This window comes from Mycetomoellerius zeteki, unplaced genomic scaffold (assembly GCF_001594055.1).
Source record: "Mycetomoellerius zeteki isolate Tzet28-1 unplaced genomic scaffold, Tzet1.0 scaffold81, whole genome shotgun sequence".
Classification (NCBI taxonomy): Eukaryota; Metazoa; Arthropoda; class Insecta; order Hymenoptera; family Formicidae; genus Mycetomoellerius; species Mycetomoellerius zeteki.
This window is the reverse complement of record NW_017257841.1, coordinates 484033-503449: the sequence shown is the minus strand read 5'-3', so window position 1 is coordinate 503449 and position 19417 is coordinate 484033. Positions and strand designations below refer to the sequence as shown.

Below are 19417 nucleotides of genomic sequence, written 5' to 3'. Positions count from 1 at the left end.
AGAGAAGTATGATGCATGCAACAAATTCTTGATACATTTTTTGCCAAAAAGATTTTTAAAGTTAAAAGTATTATTTAAAACTTTATTTAAAAAGTATCTTATGAGACACTTTGTATTGTTTATATAAAAAGGTACTTAGAAATATGTACCTGGGTATGTTTACTGAGCCAATATAATTTTTGTAGTTGACACTATATACATTTTCCTGTAATAAATTGCTTCCCATCAACAAAGCAATTAATCTAAAGCAAAATATATATAATTGTAATTAAGAAAAAATTTACAGTTTATGTGCATTATTTTCTTAAATCAATGTAGCATTTGATAAATCGCTTTGTTTTATTCTTTTATACATAAAAATAGGATTCGCAAGGTAAAGATTTTGTTTAATACTTTATATTTATAAAGTAATGATATCACAAATATTTTACATTACTAACAATTTTTTAGTATTAAAAACTGTTTCTTGAACAATGAATAACTGGCATGTTATAAAACTAAAAAAATAATCTTCTTACAGAAACGTCATATATTAATTTAAAATCTATGATAAAGATAAGGCATTGTGTTTTCATTACCGAAGGTATACGTCGAAGAAATCTACTCCTGTATTAAACAATTTATGAACGTATTGAAATTTATTAAACAATGCACCGCTTATTAATTATTATTTGTGCAACAATTAACATATTTATAATTCGTATCAAATAATAATAATAATAATATATAATTGTTACACATTACGTTATTGAAATAAATTTTTATCTTTCAGATATTTTGTTAATTAATTGAAGAAAGTGATTGCTAATTCTTGAACAGGTATTATTAAATTTTGTGTTTCTTTAATAAAAAAAAAGTATGGATCATATTTCTTCATCTACATTTCATCTATTTGAGAAAGTGTATATCCTACGCTTGGATCGTTTACCTTTATAGATAATATTAAGTCTACAGCTTTCTCACGAAGTCTAGTAAAATAATGAGCAAATTTATATTCCCTTCCTTTCTTGTATATGATACCCCATTTTATACACATCTTTAGTTTAAAATTTCTGGAGAATACTTCGGAAGTGTATAACGCAAGAATTCGTTGATACAGTACATAAGAAGGTTTGTTTTCACTATCTAACGCAACGGCCATGGCCAGAAGCAATGTAAGTGGGATTTTAAACTCGAATCGTAATACAGGGATAATTAAAGCTAGCCATGGTAAACAAAAGATTTTAGTGAGATTCCATTGAAGTAATATATTAAAAATAGAAGGAGAAACATTATTAAAACAGAGCAGATCTGTAATCACACTTGGATAAGAGAGTATTATTTTATTTATAGTAATTATTTGTGTACCAAAGCTGTCTGTATTAAATATATAATATTTTGTTCTCATTATTGTCATTAAATCGTTCACTGGCTTCAAATCCTCAAATTTAATTATTTTCGCAATATACAAAAAACATATAGTCATGATATCAACATAAAACGGCATATTATTGGAAAAAACAAATTCCTCTTTCTTTCCATTAGAATTGTACTTATAAACGAGCTTTGTTAGATAATTAGGATTTTTTAAAATAACTTTTGTGCATTTTGCATGAATTTCTATCATGCGGTCAATAATCCATCGTGGATTAAAAGACTTTAAGGGAATAAGTTTATTCTTGGAGAATTTGTTTAGAAAGTATACCTCAAGAAAAATAGGTCGTTGTCGAGAAAGTGTCTTTATTGTCGTTACTAATGTGTGTAAGGAATAAGTATTCCCTCCGTTTTCATTGATTTCTTCGCTATCCGATTTGTGCAAGTCCATTGTTAATAATTTAGACTAATATATATACTTATGTTTCGTATAAATCTGATGAATAGTTGTCACTTTTTAATTTTGCGATGCTCTTCAAAGTTCTAGGATGATTCAATTTCTCGTCTTTCCTTATTACCTGAGTATTTTTTCTTTAATACCAATCGAATGCCATTCCATGTGTATATATATGTATCCAGCTTCTACACACGTTTCAAAACATATAAATATATTTATGAGTTTCACAACGATTGTTAACAGATATATTCTAATTCACAATCTTGGAAGCGCAGAAATCATTTTATATCCAATTGTGGTGTTAGAAACTCAGTAGAAGAACAGTATTTTTCAAAAAAGATTTATAAGTGAAATACGTATATAATACAATGTTTTATGTACATACCTGAGACTTAATACGTCGTAAAAGTTCGAAGAGTATCATTAATTCTAAACGATACACTTGTGTAACGTTATTTGAATATTGTCAAAACTCATAACGAGTGATAGTTAGAAAAATATTTCCTAAGGTTTTGAAGAAAGACGAAAGAGCAAAGATTATAAACGTACATTAGGCTGCGTTTCGATATCACTGTCGGTGTCGGAAATCTATGCACGCAGCGTACCTATAGTATTTTCAATACTGGCAATAAATATTAGAACACAACCCTAGTCAGACTCAGCATGCTATACATTTTTCTATAGTATATGTTGAATTTGGAGATATGTATTAAAATAAATAGAGAAGTAACTCCTTATGATTATCGTCTTTGTTTTGTTCATACTATCTTTGCTTACAGCATATTGTATCTGTGTGTTTCGTGTTATGCACATATATAATATGTAGATAAGAATAATTTCCAAAAAATTTATTAGACGTCTATTATAAAAATTTAATCAATATGCTAACCTTCATTTAAATTATAATATTAATCTAAAATATTAATAAATAATTTTGCAATATTAGTACGATGATTAATTATTACAACCTTCAAGAAATGTATTGGCAATTTAAATTATATTTATAATGTATATGATTATAATATGCAATATTTGTATATATGCAACAAAGGGTCAAGATATACATATAAGCAAAGATAGAATCGTTTAAATGATGGTGCCTCACATCTTAGTGAACTAATTTGAATAAGGAAAAATGTTGACGTGTGCAGAAATAATAAGATATGTAATCAAGTTACATTTTATTAATTTCTTTTAATAATTATTTATACAATAGTGTTTTACAATATGAATCTTTTGTAAAATGAATATTTAATACCGTACAGTATAAATATTTAGACATTTCATACAAAATTTTATAAAAAATTTTATAGTCACAAATAAGCTGTTAACTTATTTTTAAAAATTCATTTTTCAAAGGGTATTACATTAACTCTCTGTAGTCAATTAAATTTAAAAAAAATTTGACATTAAGTTTTTCTGTAAGGATACTGTCACCAGAAAATGTCTTTTAATTTTATCTTGCAACTTTAAATTAGATTAAATTATAAAATAACGTGCGCAAAATGCTTATGATGCAAAAATATATATGGTATTCTTTTAAAAATTACATTTAAGTAAATCTGTAATAATTATCCAGCAAAATATAAATGATTGTCATTTAGATATTAAATCAATATTAAATCGATATCATCATTTTGACGCGTTAACTCAATCTAAATCTAAATTGATTTATTAAATCAATTTAATAAATCATTTCATGTTGAGTTATATTATAAAAAACATTTCAACTTCAAAATATTCTCAACTTTAAACTTTTTTTAGGAAAGAAATATTATGCATGCAACAAATCATTTATACATTTTCTGTTTTCATCTAAAAAAATTTTTAAAGTCAAAAATATTATATAAAACTTTATTTAACAAGGTATCTTAAAGTATATATGTGTATGTTTTCTATGTTAATATTATTTTTTTTAATAGATACCATATACATTTCCTTGTAATAAATTGCTTCCCCTTAAAGAATTAAAAGGTTAATCTAAAGCACAATACAATTGTAATTAAGAAAAAATTTTCATTTTATGTACTTTCTTATATCAATATAGCGTTTGATTTATATAAATTGCTTCATGTTATCTTTTTATGCATAAAGGTGGAACCATCAAAAAGATTTTGTTTTATATTAAAAATCTAGAAAATATTTATAACACAATTGTTTTGGATTTCTATTTGTAATATTAAAAACTGTTTCCTAAAAAACAAAGACCTGACACGTAATGAAACAATCCTTTTAAATAAGCGTCTTATATTAATTTAAAATCTATAATAATGATGTTGCATTGTACTTTTTATTACCCAAAACATACGTCGAAGAAATCTACTCCTAAACAATTTAGAAACGGATAGGAATTTATTAGACAGTATCATCACTTCCTAATTATTGTTATTGCAATTAATTAACATATTTATAATTTATATAATAATTGTTATAATTGCAATATCGAAACGAATATTTACGTTTTAAGTACTTTGTTAATTAATCAAGAAAAGTGATTATTAATTCTTTATGTTATTTCGGGAAAAAATGGATACATTTTATACGTAACCATATGTATATAATTATATGTATGTAAAATCAATTTTTTTATTATATATAATTTTGTATAGTTGCATATAATTACGTAATTATATATAATTTACGTAATTATACGTAATTATATATAATTATATGTGAAACATTTTTTCTCGGGATGTTATTAATTTTTTTCAGAGCAATAGAGAATATAATTACACACGTCTATATTTGAGAAAGCGTATATTTTACGCTTGTATCATTTGCCTTAACAGATGATATTAGCTTTTTAGCTTCCTCACGAAATGTAGTAAAATAAGGAGCAAATTTATACCTATCTTCTTCCTTGTATATAATACCCCAATACATGCATACCTGTAGTTGAAATATCCTAGGGAATACTTTGGAAGTGTATAATGCAAGAATTCGTTGATACAATACGTAAGAAGGTTTGTTCATTCTATCTAATGCAACACTCATGGCAAGAAGCAATGCAAGTGGAGTTTTAAACTCGGACTCAATTACGGGGATAATTAAAGCTAAAAATGGTGTACAAAAGATATTAGTGAGATTCCATTTACGTAATATTTCAGTGCCAGGAAAAGTAATGGTATCATTGAGATAATACAGCAATTGTATAAATACACTTGGATAAGAGGTTGCTATTTTAGATTCAGTAATTAATAGTGGGGTATCAAAGACATTTGTATGAGGTATATGATATTTTCTTTTCATAATTGTTATTAAATCATTCAGTGCAAATTTGACAGTACCAACTTTAGTTATTTGCATAATATACATAAAACACATAATTGTGACATCAATATAAAACGGCATATTATTGGAAAAAACATATTCCTCTTCTTTTTCATCAAAATTGTATTTGTAAACAACTTTTCTTAGGTAAGTAGGGTCTTTTAAAATAATTGTCGTGCATTCTGCATGAATCTTCATCATGTATTCAATAAACATTCTTAGTTGGATTAACGTTGTGGGAATAATTTCAGTCAGAGAGATTTCCTCTAAAAACCGTACCTCAAACAAAACGGGCAGCTGTTCAGAATTCTTTTTCAATATCGTTACTAATATGTTTAATAGACAGACACTTTTTTCGTTTTCATTGGTTTCTTTACGATGTGATTTATGCAAATCCATTTTTAGTAGATTAGAGTGCGATATACATCTATATAAACCTTGTAAATAGTTATCAGCCTTCAATTTTGCGGTGCTGATCAGCCTTCTTCTGATGATTCGATCCCCTCGTCTTTTTATATTCGCCAAATACCTTTTCTTTTAAATGTCAGATCCATATATGGAATCCATTTCTACTTTACAAAATACATAAAATACATATAAGTTTTTAACGATTATTAATGGTTATTTCTAATTCATAATCTTGACAATCTTATATGCGCGAAATCGTTCTAGTCAATTTCGATGTTAAAAACATAATTTAGAAGATCAGTATTTTTCAGGAAAGCTTTAAACTTTTAAATGACATACGCGCATAACAATGTAAATACATACCTGAAGTTAATGCATCGCAGAAGTTTAAAGAATATCGTGAATTCTAAACGATACGCTTGTGTGTCTGTATTTTAATATTGTCATGACTTACATATAACGAGTAGCAATTAGAAAAAGGTATCCTAAAGATTCGAGAAGAACGAAAGAAAGTACGAAAGGTCATAAATATACATAGTCGGACCCAGCACACTATACATTTTTCTACAGTAAATGTTTGATGGTATGGATTGAAATAAATAGAGAAATAATTCTTTATGACATTGTCATACTTATTTTGCTACTATTTTCCTTCTTTCAATATATGTATGTCTATGCATTATATATACAAACCTACAATAAGCAGATAAAGATAAGGTAAAGATTTCTAAAAAATTTATCGTTCAACGTTTAATGTTAAAATCGACGTACTAACTTTTATTTAAATTGTCTCAAAGGTAAATGATTTTGTAAATACAGTAATGATTATTATTTATTGGAATCATAAAAAATGTTTCATTTTAGTGTTTTCAATTATATTTTTATTTTATATAATTATATTACATAATGTCCATCCCTGATAAAAATTTTTCTCAGAATTTTTAATATAATTTTTCATAATTTTTATATAATTTTTTAGAATTTCTAAATAATTTTTCATAATTTCTATATAACCTTCTCACATTTTTTTATACGAATTGGAATAACTTCTTAAAAAATCTACATTTTTTCTCAGAATTTTTCATATATATATGTATATTAATTATGAAATATCGTAAAATAATTTCTAAGATTTTTTGTAAGTAAATTTCTGATAAAAATGTTATAAAATCTAAAAAATTTAAAAATATTTTTTAAAAATTATGGAATAAGAAATCTCAGAATATTTCAGAATTTGCACTTGTATGAAAGATTCTGAAAGAAGATGTAAACTTTCCGAATATTTCTGAATATTTCTGAAAAATGTTCCAATTTGTATAAAAATTTTCACCAGGGATATAATGCTCAGATAATTTCCATTTTGATATTATTTTCTAAGGCTTCATCTTATATCATTCCACCATAACTACGCATTTTCGCACAAATCGATGGAGTGGACTGTGCCATTTCATGTTGATCACGGCAAGGACCGCACGGTGCACGGGCCGACGGGCGTGCTGTTCTTTATTTCAGTCCTCGCAGCATATCAGAATTCGTACGCTGCACGCGAGTTATGAGAATTTCTGCGACGCACCCGGACCATGAACGAAATTCTCGAGAGCTGGGAGCAGATTGAGGAATCCGTAGTAAGACATATCCCAGAATTTCGTTTTCCAAATCGGAGTGTAAGAGTGAACGTCTCGCGTTAACCTATAACCTCCTTCGAGCTCTAGAGTTTCCGTCGACGACGAGAAGACTTTCCGCGGTTTGTCGTCTCGCGTTTTTTCGCTTTGGAGCATCTCGACTATCGCGCTTGTATTCTTCGTTGTGCAGAAGAGGGATGAAAATTCTGATGACTTTTTTAGGCACTCGACAAAAGACTGGAGGCTCTTCGATTGAACACAATAGAGGAAGAAATAGAATCTTCTAGGTTTAGGTGAACATTTTTTGAACTCGTTTCTCTTTCATGCTCAAGTCATTTAAATATTTCTGAAGAAAATATTTCTGTTATTTTTATAATATACAATGTATAATTCATGTATTTAACAATGTTTTGGATATAGAATCAGTGGACACAAGGAACACAAGGATGATTACATTAGGGGAAGATGGCCTTAGATCTCAATATGTACCTCCAAAACCTATGGTAAAGAAAATATTAAAGGAACCTACTGTAGATTCGCAGGATAGCGGCTACAGCCTGCTGAATGACGATAAGCCTAAACGATCTATCAAGTCTCTTAAGCAAGTATGTAATTTAGGATGCTTATCAGCAAGAGACACATGGTGAATTCGGTTAAAATATTTATATACATATATGCTTTTACATTTAACGTAGTTAATTTAATGTATAGCAGCTTTTAGTATATATTAGTGTAATGCAAGTGAATTCACTAAAGACACAGTGTAACACAGTGAATTAGAGATTCTATAACAGATTTTGGCTATGATAAATTAGCCCATCATTTTTGTTAACTTCAGTAAGTTAGATTGAATAAGATAATATTTAGAATGAAATAGCATATAAAAAGAAACAATACATATCTTTTTTTGTAATAGTATTTTTCTTGACTTGTGGATTTCCGGGATTAGAAAAACATTTCTGTTTCCAGGTGAAACTCAAGATGGAGAAAGTAGCAGTATCTACCTTAGAAGTTAAGGAGGAGATTCTCAAGAAGAAGCCTTGCCCTAAGGCTAAAGCTAAGGAGAAACAGCAGAGTGAGAAGAGGTCTGATGATTTTCGAGCTTCGACTTCACAGACTTCATTTCAAAAGAACGACTCTAATGCAAAACAAGCGCTTTATGAAAAGTTATACTATGGCTTCAAACGACAGAACGAGGCTATGAAGAGCATACAGATCATGATAACACCAAGAAGTATTATACTTCCTATTTCAACGAGGTCCATCGGCTTTATGATAAGATTTTTGATTTGTAAGTTTGCACGCTTGAATATACAGAATGTTGATTTCCACGGTTTATGCTCGGCGTTATATAGAGTAACGTTGCTTCAATTGAATGTGAAGTTGATGCAGACGATGCTTAACCAGTGTTCAAGAAACATTGGTACGAATGATTTCATCACGATTGATGTTAAGTCTGAGTTTGTTCGCATTGTTTGTGAACTAGGAGCGTACTTTGCTCCTCTCGTCAACTTAATTTCGTCGATTGGAGTTGCAAAGGCATTCGGCACTTTATATATTCCACGCATGGTAAAAGCACCTACACTCAATCACATTGTGTGTTATGATCCAACTGTTATCAATTTCTCCACCTTGCGCACTTATGTAGTGGCACTAAGTAGTGCAGCAACAGCTTATGCTACACGTAAATATTTCTACGACCACAGTCCTTTTCCTAATGCACGATGGACGTTGCAGGAAAAACCACGTGATGATGGCGCTCCTAATGAAGCGTTTCCCATCTTAAGTAATGCGGATGAAATTATGCCTACATTTTATGGCATCGATCAATTACGCGAAGATATTAATATCATCATGGACGCTATTGAATTAATTGGACGGAAGTACACAAAGTTTGTTCACATGGGTGGTGTAGACTATGGTGGTAATAGCAACTTTACCATACTACCGTCGAACGATGTAGAAGATATTAGGTGTTCCGACCTAACCTGGGATGATAATGATCCAGTTTACAACATTAGCTCGCCAATTTCTGGCACAATTGATCATTTCTGGTCTCCAGAGTATATCTCTAATGTTGAGTTTTATCTCGGATCAATCCATCTATTTGGAGAGAGAGCTCAAAAAGGAGCAAGATGGTCAGCTTATGATATCCGAAGCGTGTCTGTTGCCAAACAAGAAGCGAGTATCGACTACAATACCGGACTACAAAACCTGCTCGGTTAATACTTTCCTTGGTTAATACTTCATGAAATGGTAATACAGTAATGGAAAACTGAGCATATTGGAGCAAATCGTGATGGTCAGAAATAATTCCTCTTTTGAAGGAAGTTCACTCAATAACATCGTCAGAAAACCATATTTCTGGCAAAGGGTCGTTTTATCAGAATGCGGAGATGCGTAAAGAACGAAATCAATAACAGCCACAGCAGGAAACTTTGTGTGATCGTAATTTCCTCTGAGATCACGTAGATCACGGACTCGATTTGCACTAATGATATCATAGCACAAATGTTTAAAACGATTTCTCTTAAACAGATAATCAATCACTGCGTCAGATCTATACGCAGATAACTATGATTTAGAAGAGTAGTTCACGGTGGCCGTGGATATATCATTTTTCATTGAACAAGAGGACTTCATTACAACAGGTGTAACCGCAACATGTTCATTCTCCATTGCACAGTCTCCAGCGTCTTTGGCACAAAGATACGGTATCAAATAATATAGATAAAATTCGTTTGATCCAAGACGGGTGGAGATAAGCTCTCTAGTCAAATTTCTTCGAGATAAATCAAATAAAAACTTTTCGTACTGACGAGACTAAATCTTCTCTGGATTCAAATCAAATAAAAAAGCCTGACGCATGCTTTCTTGCATCACCGAACAAAATCTAATCATTAATTTAGCGCGCTGAGTTTCAGCATAGACTGCGCTAGCAATGGACCGAAACAGAAAGGCTGTGTTGCATTATTCTTTATGCCACTGAATTTCTTTAATATGTACTGTTTCACTTGCAACATATCCTGCAAATAATATTTGATTGAATTTATGAATATTGAATAAGCCAAAAAAAAACTATTTTCCATCAATCTCTTATTTTTTTATTATATATATTTCATTCATTTTTTCTGAGTAAAAGTTAAATGAGTTAATATCGATCGAAAGATACTAATTTTTAAATCAAATATCTTATCATTAGAATTATCATTGAATTAATTGATGCAATTTCAAAAATGCGTCACGAATATTTTTAAATACAATAATAAAATATACGGTCAATGAGAGCGTTAATATAGCGCGGAAATTGGTGCGCAAATTATATAACAAAATAATTCGAGTAATATTCACATAATATATTTATCTACCATGAGTGTCGATACAATTTCCTTGAACGTTTCGGTTTTTCTTTAAACCATCTTCAGCAAGTTAATTTTCGTCGATATCTTAATAACATATAGTCCGTAAATGTTAGAAAGGTAATTTTCATCGATGTCTTGACAAACTATAGTCCGCATATGTTGGAAAAAAATATTCTATGTGAGACCGAGGATGAGCATGTCCCTACTGTATGGATGGGAGTTGCCATAAATTGTCTCTTCTCTGTTAAGTCAAATGATTAACTGGAGAGTACAATTAACAAAGCAAATTGTGTTATTAAATTATATGTGTGTTTATTCTACTCACCCTCCGTCCCCATAGAGCACAATCGATTATTTCAAGCGTAACACGTCAATTTATAAAATATTTTTAAAATTATTAATGCCCGTTTATACAAATGTAGTTTAATTTTATTTTTGGTTCAACTAACTTTCATCTTTTTCTAATTCCAAAATGAGAAAAAGATGAAAAACAAGTTGAACCAAAATTAAAATTAATTTACATTGATAGAAACGAGCATAAAAAAGAAAACGTCCCATTTCTTTCCAGCGCTATTTCAATTCTTGATGTCTAAAAACGATGCTTATTCTCCAACAATAATTTTCAAAAATGTTTATACTTTATCTTTTTTTATGGGATACGCACCGTGTGTGAAAGACCGGTGATATTTGTAAATTTAATTGGATGCGCATAAATCCACGATTTTGTGACCACATTTCTCGTCCGTAAATTCTCCGTCACAGTCTCCGATAAACTCGGATGAACATTTACGTTCAGTTTTACCATCTTTCAACTTTGCCGGATATCTTCGAAAAATCAGCTCAAAAATATCCCTCCAGAAAGAATCTTATAGAAATGTAATACTTATAGTGGCCAATTTGTATACAATCATTTAACAAATCTTTTAATATTAATTAAAAATAAGTGATTAATTGGCCGGTACTAGTATTCCATTTCTATAAAGGTAGAAAGAAATTTTGTAACAAATTAAATAAATAATAAATGTAGACAAGAATATTTCCTACTAGTGACGTCAGTAGTACTATCTCTTTCATCTAATGCGCATAGATGTTTTATGTAATATATGTTATGTAATATATGTTGTGTAATAAAATATATAATATATAAAAATATTTTATATAATCAAGTGACGCGGCAGCGTCGCGATATCAAGTGCATAAAAATATAAAACGGGTCGCTTGACAGCTTGATCGCTTGACGTGTGAACGTCATTGCGTATATATTCGTGTCGTTGCCAATTCGCGACGCTACCACTAGCTTCATCAGGAGTTTTTTTGACATCAATAAACTTTAAAATTAACCTTCGGACAGTGGACGTTGTGATACTCGCACGCACGGTGGATGCAGGGTCAAATGTGACCCAAGAGTGACATTGTTTTAAAACGTTTGAAAAGCAGTTTTCTCCCAAATAGCAACGTGTCTATCTTGTTGATGGCATGTTGTTTGCTAAGTATGCATTGCTAAGTATGTGTTGATACCAGAATTGCAGCAACTTAATAGATAAACAATAAATTGTTTAATCGGTTCAAATTTTTTTTATTATTATTACAGTCATGGCATCGAGCAACGGAAAGAGATAAATCTTGGTTATTTCCACAATTCATTGTGACTCATGTACCAGTTGCAGGATTCTCTAAACGGTTCGACAATTATCACTATCGTTAACTAGCGACAGCTAATGAGAGCTGCTCTTTCTTCCAGGATTGTATCGCCATTGGCTGACGCTAGTTAACGATAGCGACAATCATTGATAAGACGTTCAGAGAATTTCGCTATAGCTCAACATCTCCTTATCTGTCTATATAATTTCGCAAGACTAGACAGCAGCAGTTAGTGTTATTTCAAGTTATACACGTGCCGTTGCGAGCTAGTATGATAGTAGTTTACTTACAAGCTGACACTCAGTAGTACGCAGCAATATCGCCAGTGCAATTACATCGCATTGTCAAATTACATCTGCAATTAGGTATGTCATGTCCATTGCGTAACTAATATCAAATTGAAAAGACTTCAGAAAGAAAAAAGGTAATTTTATTTTGCTAAGTGTGTTAAAATAAATCGCTTTATTACACGTCGACTTATTATCAGACAACGAAGTCGCTTATTAAGATGGAGCAGAATGGAAAAGCGAAAGAAATCAATTTTTTGACGTAATTTTTTCTTTTGATTACGTGATGAATAACAAAATGATATCAAATTCTATTGATAAATGGTATTATTCACTTTATCTCTCAAATATTTCGTCGGTGACGTATCATGCGTTATAAATGGGACGTTGGAGCATTGCAACGATGTGTTTTTAACGAGCCTCTTAATATCTTGACAGTGCGTATGTGCGTTATAGATGTGTGCATTCAATTATTCTTGCATTATATGCGCGGAAAAATTGTCATTAAAATTAAAGTAATGTTGATATATTTGTGTCCGTAATATATCTTTCATCACTCTATTGCCATCTTATTGCTAAAAAAGTATTGCTTAAGATCAAGGATAGTTTCAAATTTTAAAGCGAAAGAACAGTATTTTATTGTAAGTTTTTTCTCGTTTTTTCTACTCCAGTATATCGAGAAATCGCTTCGAATTTATTGATGCTAATTATAAACGGAAAACTTTTATTTTGGTAATAAATAAAAATAGGGATTATATAATAAAAATACATCAATGGAGAAATCTGAGAAATCATCGAATTGTGTTTTTCAGTAAATCCTATTTATAGCGGGCGATGAATTGAATTTTACTTCTAATTTTCAAGATAATTTGCATCGTATCATGACGTAATATTTATACATCTCAGCATGCTGTATTGAAAGATAATTGTCTATATATACTGTTTTTTTTCCTTCAATTTTCTTAATTATCTTCTTTGATGATGTAACGTATTGCGCATTTGTGTAAATATTAATTCTAGTGATGTTTCTCGAATAAAAGTTTCAAGATTATTTGTATTTTTTGCATGCACGTTAGTATCATGAAAGGTACAGAAATGAAACATACATAAGTGAAAAACGGCCATTTCCGGTCAAGGCTGTTCTTCTTGCCTAATCTTTCTTGTGAATTTATACAATTTTCAGTTCAAGCTATAAATTTACAAGAAATATTGAAGAACTACCTTAATTACCCAAAATAATTTGTAGTTTTAGCTAAATTATATTCAACAAATAGCAATCAGTACTTTTAACGAATCTCTTTGCTGTCCACATAATAACTGATAGATTTTACTACAGTAACATAAAATTTGCCATATTAGCAAATTATTTTTCTCCGTGCGGTAGTCGAATTGGGAGAAAAACTGATTTTTAATATCAATAAAATTTCATCAAAAATTTAGTTTAAACACATTTTACCGTACATATTTTATCGTACATTTATATCAAATTTAACTACCTTTTACTATAATACCCTCATAACAAAAAACATCAGTTACATCACAATAATTATGATTACGTCATGCGATGACATGCTAATGTCCGCTTTATCACAAATATAATGTCATAGCAATGTCATGATGATATGCGAATGTTTTTTTAACATTTTGTTATGATCTCACAGTGACATTATATTTTCTTCCTGATCATATTGTGACGCTATTGTGTGAATGTGACCCTTTGCTATGGGGGTACCTTAAGACGGAGACTTATTATACAACAGAACATCTTTTCTCTTTTTTTCAGTAAAGATTATTCATAATAATTAATCGACGATTGGATAATGGAATCCTTTGAAATATTATGTGGCATTGCCGCCGTAATTCTTGCTATTTATTATTTCCTCACGTCGACTTTCGACTTTTGGAAGTCACGTGGCGTTCCTGGTCCACGACCAATACCGGGACTTGGTAATTTTAAAGACGTTATGCTTAATAAAAAATTTGTGGGTGATTATGTGACAGAAATATATAACACTTACAAAAATGAACCATTGATTGGGATATTCGCTAGGAAGACACCCATTCTTATTGTAAAAGATCTAGATTTAATTAAGAATATTCTTATCAAAGATTTCTCCAACTTTGCTGACAGAGGATTTCCCAGTATCGAAAAGGTGAGAATACGCTAAAAGTCATTATAAGAATACATAAAGTAGTATAAAAATATACGAAGAGTAAACGGAATACACAGCGCATCATATAAGTATACATAATTCTATATTTTATGAATGACGATCGAGATTCTGGGTTGAGTAAATTAACTATTTTTTTAACTAAGTTAAGTTAAAGTTAACAGCCTTGAAAATTTAACTTAATTAAAATACAAGTTAATCCATAATGAAATTAATTAAATTAAAAGTTAAGTTAATAAAAAAATAATTGAAAAGTTAAAATTGATTCGAACGAACAATCAGAAAAAAGAAAAAAAAGTTTGACATGATTTTTCGTATTTTTTCTTTCTCACAGCATATTTATTAAAGAATCTGGTTATTTTTGTTCACAAGTAACGATTATATAATATAAAATTACTAAATTATATACTCATTATCCTCTCGTATTGTGTTTGAGGATTGACTTCAAAAAAATCAAATTAAAAGTTAATAGTTACCGATAAAATGTAACTAAATTAAGTTAAAAAGTTAAGAGTCTAAAATGTAACTAAGTTAAATTAAAATTAATTAACTTTTTAACTTTTATCTTTTTAACTTAGTACTACCTAACCCTGTCGAGACTTATTAAAAATCATGAGATTTACTTTTAAAAGTCTTAAGCAAATTCTTTTAAGCTAGTTTTGTAAATTAGTAAAAATTAATTTTGAGTTAAAAATTTACTCGATTTATGTATTGTTTCTGTCATATATTGTAGGTCGAGCCATTGTCGCAACATCTTTTCGCTATGAAGCCAAAGAAATGGCGACCGTTGAGAATACGATTGTCACCTGTTTTTACATCCGGTAAACTAAAGGAGATGTTTTCTTTAATATCAGAATGTGCTGACCACCTGATCCTGTACATGGAAAAGATAGCGAGCAGGAATTGAATGAACCAGTAGAATGCCGCGAGTTGATGGCCAAATATGCAACTGATGTAATCGGTTTCTGTGTCTTCGGTATCGAGATGAACGCATTGTCAGACAAGGACAGCGAATTTCGCAAAATGGGAAGAAAAATATTAAATCCGACATGGATAAATATGTTACGAATAAGAATGAGAGAATCTTTTCCGCAGCTGTACGAAATGCTCGGTTATATCTTACCGCAAACAGAAACTACTAAATTCTTCACACGAATCATCATGGAGACCATGGATTACAGAGAAACGAATAATGTTACTAGAAATGATTTTATTGATATATTACGTGAATTAAAGAAACATCCAGATAAATTGGGTGATGATTTTGGTATGTACTTATGTGATCATATGTGTCTTATACGTATAATATCCAGCAAACACTAATAGCGAATTCAATTGGACGCATTCAGTGCGCACTATTGCAATTAAAGCCGTTGTACACAAAATAACATAAAGAAATGTTTATAAATAAACATAGAACTCGATTAAATCATGAAATACCCAATACATTTTATTGTACTATTAGATAAAATATGTATTTCACAATTCAAAATATTAGTATTTCATTTTTATACTCAAATTAAATCCATGTACAATAGCTTTAATATGCATCAGTGCGCACTACTGCTTCCAATCGAATTCGCCATAAGTAACATGTAACATATCTGTTACTCGTTATTTATTCACTCAACAATATAACTGTAATATGTGACACATATGTTACATTACAGTTATATTGTTGAGTTAGAAATTACAACTACTATAACATATATGTACTCGTATATTATATGTAACTTTATGTTTGCTGGGTATGTTGCTTTTTTCCGATATAAGACAATTTCTTACATGGAAAAATTACATTTGTTTACACATTGTTTGAAATAATTTTATAATAAAAACATCAAAATAAAATTAATTAATTTTAACTTTACTATGATCAGACAAGGATAACTTTTTTATTATAGCTATATTTTAGCAAAATTAACAATTATTATTTTTACATAAATTAATCGTCAACAATTTATATACAATAAAAATTGTATTCATTATTTTCAAAGTTATAAATTTTATACATATATATAAATTGTTAAGTAATTAATTTATGTAATCGAATGAAAATTAAATTATTTGTTAGATTTATTTATAAGAAAAAATGACATTTCAGATTTCACAGATAGTTTAATGGCTGCTCAAGCATTCGTATTTTTCGTTGCTGGCTTTGAAACTTCCTCGACTACTATTAGCAATGCGCTTTACGAATTAGCACTAAATGAAAAAATACAACATAGCTTACGTAAAGAAATTAATGAAGTCTATGCAAAATATGGTGAAGATTTAACATACGATAATGTAAAAAAAATGGATTATTTAGATAAAGTTTTTAAAGGTACGTTATTTGAAGAAAAAATATTAAATAAGAAAGTAATATGCTTTTGTCTCTTTCATTCTCTTTTCTTTTTTTTCGACGATGTTGCAATATAACTTTATTGCTAATAAACTTTAATCTAATTGTTATTAATATTTTTTCAGTGCATGTAAATGCATTTAATGTACGCTATGTTCTTTTTAGTGAAATTCTAATATAGTTATATGTATATATGTATATAGGGTTGGCAAACGTTACTTTTCAGTTATTTTGTCATTACTTTTTATAGTAAACAATTTGATGACGATGTTGCAATTTTTTATGATGGTAACACTAATTAACTAAACGCTAAGATTGTACTAGGGTTAAAAAAGTCACTTTGAAAAGTAACTTGTCACTATTACGCGTTACACTGAAAAAGTATAATCAGTAACGTGTAACGTTACGCGTAACGTTACTCATTACTAAAAAGTAACACGTTACAAATTAAGAGTTATTTTTTTCAGTAACGAATAACTTTTCCAATCCATTACAAGTAACGATTAACTTTTCTAACTCTGATGTCAGCATTACCATCATAAAAAATTCATAATATCATTACCAAATCATTATTATAACAAGGTAACGACGTTACAAGTAATGCGTTATTTGTCAACCCTGTATGTATATCTCATTTGTAATAACCTTCTTCAATTTAATCATAGTTTTTTTTAAATACATTCTTATAATGTAACATTATTTTTAATGCATACAGAAACCTTACGAAAATACCCGCCAGTGACATTTCTTATGAGACAATCTATGTCGAGTTATACTTTTGATGGTACCAAAGTTAGTATACCGAAAAACCAAAAAGTATGGATTCCTGTTTACGCGATTCATCAAGATTCAGATATTTATCCAAAGCCAGATGTCTTCGACCCAGAAAGATTTTGTGACGATGCTGTGCAAAGTAGGCATTCGATGACTTATCTACCTTTCGGGGACGGGCCAAGGAATTGTATTGGTAAAATTAAATAAATTTAAATATCATTTTCTATTTCTTTTTACTCTAAAAATATTTTTATTCGATAACTTTGAGCTATTTCATATTATAATCACTTTTTATTTTCAGGTGCACGCTTCGGTGTTTATCAGAGTAAAATTGGGCTTATAAAGGTACTACGGAATTACAAATTCGAGACTTGTGAGAAAACTCCAACCTTACCTTACGTAAAAAATCCTAAGACATTCTTATTAACACCAAAAGAATTAATGTACTTGAAAATAATTAAAATTAATCGAACTTAATTTAAGCTTTTTCATAACTTCCATGGAAAGCATTCGTAATAAAAAGTGGCAGAAATCTGACATTTTTACAATAATGATAGGATGTGCGACCATTATAAAGATCATGGCCATGGCACATAGAAAAACTTAAGACGTAAAATTTGAGCAGTAAGTGAATCGTCCAATCACAGTACAGATCGTAAGATCATAACATGAGCAGTAGCGAATGCAACATGTTGATTTCCTTACTGCTTAAGTCTTAAGTATTTTTATGTGCCAGGACCTTATTGTTTTTATTGATATTGTGAATTAATATCTCATATTAATTACTTAAAATAGATCCATGATATTTTTATGTCTCGATTTTAGATATACGCTGCATATTAGGATAATTTAATTTTATGTTGCATATACGGAGAGAATTTTTTCTAAGAGTTTACCCTGAAAATATGATAGTCGTGAGACAACAATGTATTTTCAAGAATTTTAATATAAATCTCTCTCATTCATTAATAAAACTACAATAAAGTATAAAATAAGTTTGATTAATTTTACTGAAGTGCATGGTAAAAATCTTTAAAATATTGTACCACAACTACCATATTTTCGGAGTAAATTTTAAAATAAAATTCTCTCTGTGTATAGATATCTTATACATATCTTATATAATATAACGTGAATCTTAAAATCATAACAAAGAATATGGGACTCTTAATTTTAGAAACAATACAAAGATTATAAAGTTTATAAAAATCTTTAGATCTTATCTTTCATTGGCTCAATAGCCAATAAAATAATTCGTAGAGCATCTGAAGATAAATTTAAGGAAGCCTTAAATATAAGGCCTGACTATGAATGCGGGCATTAGTGAACTAATTTGAGTAAGGAAGAAGGTTGACATACGCACAAATAATAAAATATGTAATCAAGTTATATTTTAATAAGTTTTTTAAATAATTATTTTACATAATAGCGTTTTACAATATTAATCTCCTGTGAAATGAATGTTTAATACTTTATAGTATAAATTTTTAAATATTTTATATAAAAATTCTTTTAATAAAATAACTTTATGGTCACGAGTAAGTTGTATAGTTATTTTAAAAATTACATTCTTCAAAAGAGAGGTATTATACACAGAAAAAAAATTTGCAGATTTTAAATAAATATTTTGTATTGTTACGTCCGAACTCCGGTGTGCGGATAGGTTTAGAGAAAGAAGGAGTAATAAGGTTGGAGCAAGGAAGGACGTTAGAGCAGACGCTGTGTCTC

General features: G+C 29.5%; 2 protein-coding genes across 3 annotated transcripts; both read left to right on the top strand.

Annotated features, from left to right (window-relative positions):
- Window positions 1-6960: 6960 nt before the first annotated feature.
- Window positions 6961-10176, top strand: LOC108729885 (uncharacterized). 2 transcript variants are annotated; one of them, XM_018459237.1, is made up of 4 exons: window positions 6961-7113; window positions 7333-7403; window positions 7531-7613; window positions 8080-10176. In XM_018459237.1, exons 3-4 carry the CDS (start codon window positions 7557-7559, stop codon window positions 9334-9336), a joined length of 1314 nt encoding a protein of 437 aa, XP_018314739.1. In that variant the 5' UTR covers window positions 6961-7113; window positions 7333-7403; window positions 7531-7556; the 3' UTR covers window positions 9337-10176. The 2 variants fall into 2 exon arrangements, with proteins under 2 accessions (XP_018314739.1, XP_018314738.1); XM_018459236.1 differs by having other exon boundaries at window positions 7531-7715.
- A 2177-nt stretch (window positions 10177-12353) lies between these two features.
- LOC108729884 (cytochrome P450 6A1-like) lies at window positions 12354-18558 on the top strand. Its single transcript, XM_018459235.1, is given in 7 exon segments — window positions 12354-12478; window positions 14184-14553; window positions 15305-15461; window positions 15464-15838; window positions 16676-16897; window positions 17631-17882; window positions 17991-18558. Coding segments are annotated over 6 exon segments (1515 nt in total). The 5' UTR covers window positions 12354-12478; window positions 14184-14220; the 3' UTR covers window positions 18167-18558.
- Window positions 18559-19417: the final 859 nt, after the last annotated feature.

Coding starts and splice junctions, on each gene's coding strand:
- LOC108729885 (XM_018459236.1), top strand. CDS start 7,557: ATGATTACATTAGGGGAAGATGGCCTTAGATCTCAATATGTACCTCCA. Junction 7,716..8,079: donor CTATCAAGTCTCTTAAGCAA/GTATGTAATTTA, acceptor TTCTGTTTCCAG/GTGAAACTCAAGATGGAGAA.